Source organism: Amblyraja radiata, chromosome 26 (genome assembly GCF_010909765.2).
Source record: "Amblyraja radiata isolate CabotCenter1 chromosome 26, sAmbRad1.1.pri, whole genome shotgun sequence".
NCBI classification, from domain to species: domain Eukaryota; kingdom Metazoa; phylum Chordata; class Chondrichthyes; order Rajiformes; family Rajidae; genus Amblyraja; species Amblyraja radiata.
In genome coordinates, this window is record NC_045981.1 from 23,455,225 (window position 1) to 23,468,081 (window position 12,857).

Sequence of the window (12,857 nt, forward strand, 5' to 3'; positions counted from 1 at the left end):
CTACTCTGGGTGAAAGACTCTGTGCATTTACCCTATCTATTCCTCTCACGATCTTATATACCTTTAGAAGATCACTCTTCATCATCCTGCGCTCCAAGGAATAAAGTCCTAGCCTGCTCAACCTCTCCCTATAGCTCAGGCCCTTGAGTCCTGGCAACATTATTGTAAATGTTCTCTGCCACCTTTCTGGCTTAACAACATCTTTCCTATAAGACGGTGACCAAAACTGAATACAATACTCAAATGTTGCCTCACCAATGTCTTATACAACGGTAACATGACCTCCCAACTTCTATATTCAATACTCTGACTGATGAAGGCCAATGTGCCGAAAGCCTTAATGACCACCCTATCTACCTGTGCTGCCACTTTCAATTAACTATGTACCTGCACTCCTGCTCCACAATACTCTCCAGAGCCCTGTCATTCGTTGTGTAGGTCGTGCCCTGATTAGATTTCCCAAAATACAACACTTAGCACTTATCCATATTAAACTCCATCAACCATTCTTCAGCCCCCTACCCAGCCGATCAATATCCTGCTGCAATTTTTGACAACCGCCTTCGCTAGCTGCAATACCACCCACTTTATTGGTTGAAGTTTGTGGGTGGTTGCTGTGGTCAAATTGTCTGCTGCATTTTTGACACTCAATACATTTTTGTTTTATGACCGTTGGCAGATTAATTTCCCTCCTGGGATAAATAAAGTTCTATCGTTTCGTATCCTATGAAAATTAGTGTGCTGGTTGTGAAACCTTTTTGGATGACCAGAAGACAATTTAGAAATGTAGGTCTATTGTTCTGCATAGAAACAAAATACAGTGCAATGTATTTTCCATCAGAACCCTATTGATGATAAAGAGTCAAACTGAAATATTGTTTCTTACCAGTGGTCGTTCTAAAGAAAATGGTGAATCCATTTTGATTTGGAGCGACTCAGACGGACTTCCCGGACTGTCACCTGCATCTCTCCCTTCACTGCCTCCCCAAGTAATACTGTCCATATTGCCTTGATTGGTATTTAGCATTTTTAATTCCAGTTCCAGCTCTGCGTCAAGTTCTGCTTCCTCTTTCGCCTCTTTATTGCTCTCCTCCAGATGTTTCATCAGCACCGCAATGACGACGTTTACCAGCACAAACTGAGCTGTCAGTACGAATGAGACAAAGTAGATTGGGGACACGACTGTGTTGTAACATGTGCCCTCTTGGTTACAATCTCGTAATGTATCCTGCCAAGGAAGAGAATAGGAGCAGTTTAGACCAAAGCTACTATAGAGTGAATCAAGGCAGTGAATGCATGATTACAAGACCAAGATAAATGAACAATTTCTCCAAGAGTAAAGATGATTGTTAATGTTTTTCTTCTCCTCCCTGTACCTTAGCACAACCACACAATTTTCTCAATTAAAATGTTAACTTCCAGTTTAGAGCAGAACTAAAACGCCTTGTAAGGTAAAAGTTACATAGTGCTCGAGTATAATGAGGATATTATAACCAATGGGAACATTAAGCACGAATTTCACCAAAATTACATTTAAAATGGGAAACCAGTTCATGACAAAGTATTATTATTATTTCCACAAGAAATGATATGGTTTCAGAGGAGATAAAATAATAATTATTAAGATTATGAAAAGAGTTGATTGATTGGGAATAAATACAAAGACGAAATTATCTTTCGATTTTAATTAATGATGACACTTGAAAGAGAATAGAATATGTAGAAAATATGTTGCCGTGCTTAATATGTCAGAAACATTAGACAAATCAAATATTAAGACAGGTGCTTGAAAGATAATTGGTAAAAATGAGGAAATTAACATCAGTTAACATGGGAAGAAAGTTAATGGCAGGAACCTAAATTTGTTCTGCTCTAATATCTTCCAGTTCTGATGAGTGGAAAGTGACCTGAAATGTTGAATATTATTGTAGGTTCTGCCAAATCTACAGTGACCTCAGTATTTTCACCAAAATAGATTACTTGGATGTTTGTGTCATTGAATATTTTTAAGATCTTGATACATGCAAATTATTTGCTGGTTTTGCTTAAAATATAACCGTGACTTCAATTCATAAGTAATTAAGTCAAATTATTAGACATTCTGAGGATTTTGAACATTTATTTAATTATGAGCGATTTTTCATTATTTGTGTTGTTAAATTAGAAATGTGCTGCTTATTTGAAACTTCTGCAGCTGAGAGACAGAATCTTAAAGTTCTGTGTAGAAATACATAATTCCCATTGTCCTTTTGACCATTTCCTAAGGTTGTGTTACTGAGTTGGAAAAACCTCACCTTCATTATTCCATTCCAGTTGTCTCCAGTTGATACTCGAAACAAGGTGAGGAAAGCCATCCCAAAATTTCGGAAAGTGGCATGTCGTCCCAAACCCTCACAGGGATGATCGATATTACATTCTAAAATTAGGATATTCAAAATGAAGGCATAAACAAATAAAATATAAGGCCTACATGTAACCAGCTACAAATTACATTTTTGATTAGTTTTTAGATACAGCATGGAAACAGGCACTTTGGCTCACTGAGTCCATGCTGACCATCGATTACCCATTTACACTAGTTCTATGTGATCCCACTTTCTTATCCACTCTCTACACACTAGGGGCAATTTCACAGAGAACAATGGACATATAAACCGCATATCTTTGGGATGTGGGAGGAAACCGGAGCATCCAGAGGAAACCGATGCGGTCACAGGAAGAACGTGGCAACTCCACATAGAGAGCACCCAAAGTCAGGATTGAACTTGGATCTCTGGCACTGTGAGACAGCGGCTCTATCAGCTGCTAGCTAATGAAGGTAAATTAAGGCTGATATCTCTTAGAATGTTCTGCTAGGTTTTCAGCTTACACCATACTTATTCAAATCAACAAAAATGTGGTAGATTCGACGGACTTTGTGATGATTAATCTTTGTTCATATTATGCATTAGAACAACAAAAGACGTTGAGAAATAGAATATAAGCAATTAGCAGCACATTGTGTGGCACGGTGGCATGCAGGAGAGGAAGACATTGACCTTCTGATTCACAAACCTCCCCAAGACTGTGTGTTTACTTGTGTCATCTGGGACTGTTGTTGGTTAACTGATAGCAATGAACTGTCAAATTTAGTCAGCCATCCTTTCTAACAATGTTGCAGGAGAGATATTAAAATGAAAAACAGTGGCAGGCAGTAGGGATGGATATCAAACAGTGACATGTAATATTAGTTCAAGATAGATGTATTTCTGCATGTAGTGTCTTACCTAGGTCCCCGAAAAGTTCAACTCCAAGAGCTGCAAATATGAAAAACAGCAGCATGAACAAGAGGCCAAGATTTCCGACCTGTAAGAGAGAGAAAGTCCATGAAGGATTGACTTTTTCAGGGCAAAAGCCGATCAATTCCCCTTTTCTCTGAGGAATGGTTTTGAGACTCCTTTCTAGTGGATGTAAAAGATCACAAACATTATTCAAAGAAGAGCAGTGATATATTTCCTTGTTGCCGTGGTCAATATTTATCCATCAGTCATCATTGAAACAGATTACATTGTCACCATCAAATGGTAATTTTTGGGAAAAAAGACACAAAGTGCTGGTCAGCAGGTCAGGCTGCATCTCTGGAGAGCGGCATACTGCGTCTTTTTTAGTCTTGGACTCTGTGTCTTTTTTTACTCAGCTCTTTATGTCTTGTTTTTTGTACCCATTGAGTTACCCCAGCACTTTGTGTCCTTTTTTATTTTATTTTTTAAATCTTTATTTTTTGTTTATTTTATTAGAAGTTAATACAGTACAAAACAATACAGTGGTACCTAATTTTAGGTGCCAACTATGTCATAATGTAATACATTCTATGTACAACCTCTAGTTTTATATTTTTGAAAAGGAAGTAAAAAAAACAAAAAATAGAGAGAAGAAAAAGAGGAAAAATAGATAGTAGAAAATAGAAAAACGTGAAGTGTGTATGTAAGAAAAGAAAAAGTAGAAAGTAGAAATAGGAGAAAAAGACCCTTAAAAAAGAAATTTTCAAATCTTTGTTCGGAGATGTAAATCTACCCACGACCTGACCAGGTTGTGTCCTTTTTTATGAATGAGTATCTGCAGTTTTTTGTATCATTGTTTTGGGAGCTTGATGTGTATAAATGATGCTATGTTTCTTTCAATAGAAGGGTGACTACTAAACAAATGCATTTCAGGGACTACATTTTGCAGCACCCTGAGCATGAGAGATATTTTATCAAAATGCAAGATTTCAGTTTATTTTTGCTTAAAACAGAAGATGCAGAGAATGGACGTCTTTGATCAGAATGTCACAGACATAGAGAAATATAGAGACTGTCATTAATCAACGAATTGTTACTTTGATAGATCAATCTTGGATATTAAAAGTCTGCTAGTTAGATATTAAATTGAAAAATGCTGAAATTTGAACAAATTGAAAATTGAAAATTGAAAGGCATTAGTTATTTTGTGTCACTCAGGGCATGTTCCAGCATGTGTTACCCGTGTAATCTTGAGGAAATTTCCATGCCATGGGCATACAGGGCAAAGTCATTCCACATCCAATGCTTCTTAAGAAACATTGAAGGGGAATTGGTACCATACTGCCCTAGCAGTACCTGTTCTACACACTCCCAAGGGCTTACCTGCACACTGCCTAATTGGGATATCTTCAGGTCATTAAATTGTTTATCTTTATGTTTACATACCAGTTGTGCTGCTGCAACTAAGAATTTCATTATTCCATTTCGGGACATATGACCATAAAACACTCTTAGCTCGTTAACCTTTTTGCAATCTCTGACTCCTAACCTCTCCATCAAAGACACAGGATCAGTTTATATACTCACCCCTCTCCGATGTGCTACCAATTCTAATCCCGAATACAGTTCCTACTGACACCAAGTGCCAATTTTCTCCTAATCCCTTCCTAGGACACAGCTCAGTTGTGCCAGTGACCACCAATCTCTTATGTCCAGCCCCAGGAAAAGAGAACCTACCTACAAGCACATTTTTAATTCTGAAGTTGGTGTACATTACAAGCAGAAAGCAAATGACTGAAACCTTGATGGGCTTCATTAGGGGTCCTAAAATTCCCAGGTTTGTATACTTTAGTCCTGGAGAATGATTCATGAGGCAAGATCTCTAAAAGAGTATCATGCAAAATGTTATTCCTACAATAAAAATACAATGCCAGTTCTTAGTCAGTTAGAATGTTCATATCTGAATATTCCAAGTGATAAGAGAGCCATTTCCAAAGATATAATGTATCCTACATTTTGGAGGAAAGGAATAAGGAGAATCATTTAAAATGATGAATCTAGTTTTGACAAGATTGTTTGATTGTTACAATTCTCCCCAACTTCTATGCAGTAAGCTGAAATGCAAATCTCGGGGTTTGCATTGCTTACATGTGCTTATTAATTTTTAATTGGAGAACATTTGTATAACTTTCTAATTACAAAACAATTATTCCGAATATGCTGCAAGTTTTCAATTTATGAACTATATAAACTTCCAAAACTGATGATAATAATTGCTGAATAACATTTACCACTTGCAGTGATCTGTCTCTGCATGCTGATGCATGTTTCCAAATTTAGGAAAGCAGATATGATTGAGACCAAGTCCAGATCCAGGAAGTGGCAAGGGAGTGGGTGTCCACGGATGGTTGGGCGGGCGAAGTATTGGAGGGGAGACTGGGGTAAATGGGCAGCTGACGTAGATCACCATTTGAGGGATAGAATCTGACCCTGTTATTTGGTGAGTCAATAGTTTGCAATCAGTAAATAATAAGTGGGTGTGGAATTGGGGAAATTTGGTTAGCTGGCGGAAAGGCTCCAAGTTAAGCAGTAATCGATGAGTCAAGTGTAAGGAGATCAACAAAGAAGAGCCCATCAACCTACCCAAGACGCATTCACAGCATTTGGCAGTGGCCTGCTCAGAGAATAGAGCTTTAAGGCCAAGATTGACCAACTGCAGGGGTACTTTAGAATTTCTTGGCATAATTACTAAAGAAGGATCTAACAGACAATGTGCGTGCCTCCATCCTCCGTGCAAAAATAAAGTCCCCCGTCAAACTTCAAGTATGACTTGATTTGACCATGAAATCTCTCGGAAATTAACCTGGGGGAAAAAAAATTGAGTCATGTAGCGTCGGAAAATGCCATATAGTTCAATTTCTGTCCTGTTGTCATTTCAATTCTGGCAATGGGGCTCAGAAGAGAATGAAGGTACTTCTCTTGAAAAGATACCGGAATCAAATTGCATCAGAACACTGGCAGGACAAGCTTTGATCTGAGTTCAAATTTTATTAAAGCTTTATCTTTCCAATGACTGTGGTGGGCTCTTAGTAAAATTAATTCGGATCTCAAACTATCATTCAGTGAACTTGTCATCTTATGGATATATCAATCTCATGTTCACCAGCACTTCTTCAGATGACTGGTTAAGCAATGGCGCATATCATACAATCATCATAAAGTCTCTCTTCTGAAACAATAGGATTAAGATCCATTGTTACAAAGAGTCCAGAGAAAATTCAGAGCTACTTTACAAGCCTCCGGCAGATGACCACCGAGTAACTGGCATATTGAGAATGGTTTATAAATGTTTATGTCTTTGAAGGCAAGAGAGGCGAGACTTTAAATTGAGCCTGAAGTAAGCACAATATTGCTAGCATCCTTCTTGCAGAGTGGTGAGGGAGCAGATTTATGTGGGGACAAGAAAGTCCAGGGGCAGGCAGTAGATACATTAGGTCTGTTTGGTGAACTTTTGTAACTTTGTCAGTGCCAGACACGTGGCGACACTTGTGTACTGCTAAGGTGAGGTCTGCTGTACAATTTTGCTGGGTTGTATGCAAAACAAAGCATTTCACTGTACCCTGGTACATGTGATCATAAAGTATCATTGAATCATTAGTAATGGCTCCCAGACTGGTTTTCTTTTTGAAACGTAGCTCAATTTCTATCCTTTAAGTGTTAACTCTGGATATTAACCAGAGTGCTGATGTGAAAAGTCAGCATGAAGGATTAGGACCGTGTGCATACCTTGAGTATCTGGAAAAAAAGACCAAGAAAGGAATATTCACCTCAATACAGCCCTCATGCTCCATGCTGATATTTCAAGCTGATATTTAATGTTAATGCCCAAGATAGCTGAGTGGAGGTGAATATTGCTAAGTTTGTTCTTTTTCTTGTTCCTACTTAACTACCATAATAGGCAAAACATGGTCGAACATCTTCCAGAAAGATGATCATTACTGACATTGTTGCACTTTGAAAAGCATTGCATTGAAGAGACAACAAATGCATGCTCCAGACTGCAGTGTGGTGCTGGAATGGCAGGCTTTCTGACAGAGAAGCAGGGTCTGTCAGTGGAGCTGGATCACATGATGGGAGAGCAGGTAGGGATGGTAGCATTGCATTGGGAAACTTTTCCTGTGGCATTGTAACAACATTGAGTTTTTGACCTGAAAAGGTTTTTACACAAAGACTATAAAATAAGAAAACATCCCCTGCTGTCAGCCTAGCAGAGCGTAGACCTATAGATAACATCTGATTCAGCGCAGAAGACCCGCTGACGCCATTGCTATTAATATAAAAAATTAACAAAGGTGCTGACCTGTGGTAGAGCCTGGATTACTGTGTTCAGCAAGGCTCTCATTCCGACTGCCATCTTCAGGAGCTTGAGGACTGTTTGAGGGCATAAGCAAAGATTATAAATGCCAGAGAAACAACCAGATTTCAGATGTTTTTTGACTACTCGACTTTGGATTGTCTAATAATGTTCAGTGAAAATCCTAGCTCATTTACTTCTCCCAAGGGTTCTTGAACAGAATAAGGAAATAATAGGTACATGTACAGGGCTTTCAACCGTCTGGATTCCTCATTCATATCTGGGCTTCACACCTCAGGTGGGTTACATTGATCTTAGTAGGGGTGGACCACAAGTTCACCTGAGAAGGTTTATCATGATGAAAGATTGCATAGCTTATGCTTTTCTTCCTTGAAATTTGATCAATGTGTGAAAAAAATCAGGACGACACCCCAGCTTATTAGTGAACTGTTCAGTAGTCTGATAACAGAGGGGAAGAAGGTGTTCCTGATGTGTGGCACGTGCTTTCAAGCTTCCTGTCAGAATAGCACTCTTCCACTACAATCCTCTTTCTTCTATGGGTAAGTCAGTTCTATCAAATCACTATGTATCCCGTGTATCTTAATCTTCTGAATCAGCCTCCCCCATGAGGGACTCTCAAATACCTTATTAAAATCCATATAGACAACATCCACTGCCCTATCCTCATTAATCTCCTTCAACTTTACCTCAAAAAGCTCAATCAAGTTCATTCTTTTATCTGTCATGCTGTTAACTTACTCTTTTTGAAAGTACATCTAATTTTCTTTCAGAAGATATTGTTGAATCTGTTTTCACCAAACATTCAGGCATACCATTCGCAGTCAACAGTCATTGCTGAAGAAAACTTGGCCCTCTGGTTCTTATCTCAGCCGGCATTAAAAACACATGTACTATCAATCAATGTTATAGAGGTAGTTGGACGTAACTCTACAAAAGGGGCAATGCATTCCATTGTCCAATTAAAGTTTTAAATATACCTTTGTGAATAATATTTTACATTCACTGACCTCTAGCAATCCGGAGCACTCTCATGATTCTAATAATAGTGGGGTTGATTGGCAGAGAAGCATTCACCTCAATCTCTTCAAGGGTGATTCCCATAATGGATAACAATACAATAGCTAAGTCCAGCTGGTTCCATCTGATTAAATCAAAAGAAGAAATTAAATGCAAACCACAGCAGATTCAAAGTTAACATATGCTATAAATGTAGAGAAATACACTTAAAATAAAGGATACATTCTGTTTTCATTTCATTTATTCAATTCTTATGTAAAAACGTTATGCTTTTGTTTCTGGAGTTGGTAAGCTGCATAATGGTAATGGTGGACCTTGTGATTTTTTAAATAATCTTTTACTGAGTGCAGATGTTACTGGGAGAGCCAGCATGTATTGTCCATTGGAGTCGTAGAAAACAAAATCGACCCTTTGATCCTCTATGTCTATGCTATCTGTCAAGTTCCTTTCTATAGTAATCCCATTTACCTGCATTTGGTGCATAGCTGTCTGTACCTTGGCGATTGAAGTGATCATTTCTTAATTCCAGTAATCCATTCTTACTTGTCCTGGAAAAGATGGTGAAGAACTACCTTCCTGAACTATTCTAGGTGCTGGCATTGGATTTTATATTTAGACAGATGATAAAGGAATGGCCATATGTTTGTAGATCAGGGTGGTATGTAACTTTGAAGAGAACTTAAACATGGTGATAATACTATGTGCTTACTACTCGTCCTTCTTAGGGAGAGGTTATAGGTTTGGAGGATGCTATTTAATATAGCAATATTTAAATATAGCAAGTAACTTGTGTAAAAGCCAATTCTGGTTGAATTCCAAATTAATTGAATTCTAAATTATAGGAAATGTTAATTAATCCACCAATTCACCAGTGTCCTTCTGAATTATGAAGAAGGGCCTCGACCTAAAACATTACTCGTTCCTTCGCTCCAGAGATGCTGCCTGTCCCGCTGAGTTACTCCAGCTTTCTGTGTCTATCTTTGGTTTAAACCAGCATCTGCAGTTCCTTCTTACACATTCCTTCTGAATTACCCCTCCCAATTGGCAATCAGCTACATGGCCTTAGTCAACCTCATGAAGGCCTTTGATCATTAACTGGGAGGGACTTGAGGTTCTCTTCAAATTTGGCTACTCACAGAATTTGCCTTTATCTGCTGTTTGCTTCACAATAGTATGAAAGCCATGATCCTTTCCAATGGTTTTACAACAGTGCCAATCTCAGCGAAGATGAGAGTGAAATAGGGCTGCATCAGTGTCATTGCTGCAATTCATCAACATTTTTCGCTGCATTGCTGTGCTTCACCTCCAGCAAAGCACCTATGGAGTGGAGTTAGTGTTCAGAACTAATGGGAAATTGTTCAGCCTACGGCAATCAGAACCAAGGTCACTCAATCATCAGTCATTGATCTGCAATAAGCAAAAACGCTTGCATTTGTGTATACTAAGATGGTATAAACCATGGTTGTTAAACCATGGCACATGTTTGTGACTGTTCTGGCAACTTTACCAGATGACTAATCCAAGACCAAATCGTGCAGAGTGAAGATCAGCCCACAAAAAATATCAATCATCTGGAATATAATTATATTTTTCTGTGACTGACGGGAATTTTGAAGGATTTGTACTGAACCTTCGACTGTTCTGATGCTTCGACGTATACTCAGTAATGTAGTTAGATGGACTGACAACTCCAAGGGGTGGAATGTAACGAAAGGGTTAAATAGATAGCGTCACCTAAAATGGTGATGTCAGCTAATTTAACAGCACCACATGCCTTGTCTGAGCTAGGAAAACAATTAGATGGCTTGGGAGGTGGCTTAGGCTATCTTAGAAGGACCAGTAAAATCATGAGTTCCACCTGCAAGGTCATTAAGATAATTGTTTGCCTTCTCAGGGACATCCTAGCTCAGCCTCTGTTACGACAAATAACTCAAGTTTTTGGCACTAAGGAGGATTGCTAGTTCAAAAACATAGTCATCCGTTGTTCTTAGATTAGGGTAACTATTTTATTATATACTGTAAGTGTATGGTTTAACCGAGCTGTTAGGAACTTCACTCATGGGGAGAGGGGAGAGGGGAGAGGGGGGGGGGAGAGGGAGAGGGAGAGGGAGAGGGAGAGGGAGAGGGAGAGGGAGAGCGAGCCTAGGCCATGGGCTCTCAAGGTCTCCAGGCCAGCCATTGCAGACTGGAGTCTCGCATGTGTAGAGGGGCGTGAGAATTGTTACTTGATTAATGTTTCCTGTCTTTTGCTTTGATAAATATAGTTGTTTGTACTCTTTAAAATGTTCTTTCTTCAGCCATTAATGAGAATCCTTCAAAACCTGTTTATGTTTCAATACACCTATCCACCCACCCCATTAGGTAATACCTGTCCCATCTGTGGTAGAGTCTGCAGTTTCCACATTGGTTTTACTAGTCACCCCAGAACCCATAGAACTGTACTACATGCCAGTCACCCTTAATACCGAAGGACTGCCTCTGGGGAAAAAAAAGATTACTTGACTAACGCAGGTCCATCTGTTGCCCAAACATGGGCCTCCGATACTGTGGCAGAGAACAAAGCAAGGTGTTAGTGGGCATCCTATTTTGAGGCTGTAGTCACCCCATTATTGTTGGTTTGAGACATTCTACTGCTCTTGATTTGGCCCCATGGTGATGTGAAAATCATATGTTAGTTATAGATTACTGTTCACACAACATGCTTTACATTTTCTTGTAAACTGGTGCAGAGTGCCCCAAACCATGGATACAATATCATTACTCCCCACGTTTTATCAGTGCTGTAGTGTTTTACCTATCCTTGAAGAACCGGCGGAAACCAAAGGCCACTAATTTGGATACAGACTCCAGGACAAAGATAATCGTGAAGATGTAGTTACAGATCTTAAGCGCCTCATCAAGGGTCTAAAAATTAGAGATCAAGATTAAAGAAAAATGATTATATTACAACTATTATAGATTTGTCCATCTGTGTGTATATATTTTATATATATAAATTGGCATTTGATTTAAAATTAATGAATATGCAGCATAAAAGCAATCATTTGACCTGGCATGCTTGTGATAACTCTGACTCTTTGGTAGAGATATGCAATGGTCCTATTCAATAAAGGGAGGATTTTAATTTATATCTCATTTGAAAATTATTATTGAATCTACCTGCACGGCCTTTCAGGTAGTGCATCACAATCTGAAAGGATGTCAGGGGTTATGGGGAGAAGGCAGGAGAATGGGGTTAGGAGGAACAGATAGATCAGTCATGATTGAATGGCAGAGAAGACTTGATGGGCCGAATGGCCTAATTCTGTTCTTATTACTTCTGACCTTATAACAACTTACACTGACCCAAAAATACATTACTCCAGCTGCCTTTATTTATTTTTTAAATAATCACTTTAAATTCATGTCTTCTGGTTACTGATTATTTTCCTCCTCCATCTCCTGAATTCTCAGTCTGAAGAGGGGTCTCGACCCGAAACATCACCCATTCCTTCTCTCCAGATATGCTGTCTGCCTGCTGAGTTACTCCAACATTTTGTGTCTATCTTCCTGAATTGTGGATTGCTTGCTAATTCCGTTTAAACGAGTTAACCTTGCTAATTCAGTTCAAGCTAGTAGACATTGCTTCAGTGTTTTACCGCGATTGTCACAAAATATTTACACAAGAAGTGTATTAGTTTTCTACGGGAGAACTTCCATACCAGTTGCACTTATGTTATCAGTTAACAAAACAGATGAAATGTAGATATTCAACAAAAAACAGTGATCCTCTTCTTCATCTTCCCATTATAACCATATAATAACAATTACAGCACGGAAACAGGCCATCTCGACCCTTCTAGTCCGTGCCGAACACGTATTCTCCCCTAGTCCCATATACCTGCGCTCAGCCCATAACCCTCCATTCCTTTCCCGTCCATATAACTATCCAATTTATTTTTAAATGATAAAAACGAACCTGCCTCCACCACCTTCACTGGAAGCTCATTCCACACAGCCACCACTCTCTGAGTAAAGAAGTTCCTCCTCATGTTACCCCTAAACTTCTGTCCCTTAATTCTCAAGTCATGTCCCCTTGTTTGAATCTTCCCTACTCTCTGTGGGAAAAGCTTATCCACGTCAACTCTGTCTATCCCTCTCATCATTTTAAAGACCTCTATCAAGTCCCCCCTTAACCTTCTGTGCTCCAAAGAATAAAGCCCTAA

At 39.0% G+C, this 12,857-nt stretch overlaps 1 protein-coding gene across 1 annotated transcript in view; it reads right to left on the reverse strand.

The window, feature by feature from the left end:
* Positions 1 to 12,857, reverse strand: part of LOC116988061 (voltage-dependent T-type calcium channel subunit alpha-1G-like) — a 225,078-nt gene that overhangs the window by 32,658 nt on the left and 179,563 nt on the right. Inside the window, exons 25-30 of the mRNA XM_033044505.1 lie at positions 11,447 to 11,556; positions 8,643 to 8,776; positions 7,621 to 7,691; positions 3,267 to 3,345; positions 2,295 to 2,416; positions 887 to 1,228 (exon numbers count right to left, since the gene is read on the reverse strand). Of these exons, the coding sequence (XP_032900396.1) occupies positions 887 to 1,228; positions 2,295 to 2,416; positions 3,267 to 3,345; positions 7,621 to 7,691; positions 8,643 to 8,776; positions 11,447 to 11,556 (858 nt within the window). The remainder of the gene's footprint in view (positions 1 to 886; positions 1,229 to 2,294; positions 2,417 to 3,266; positions 3,346 to 7,620; positions 7,692 to 8,642; positions 8,777 to 11,446; positions 11,557 to 12,857) is intronic.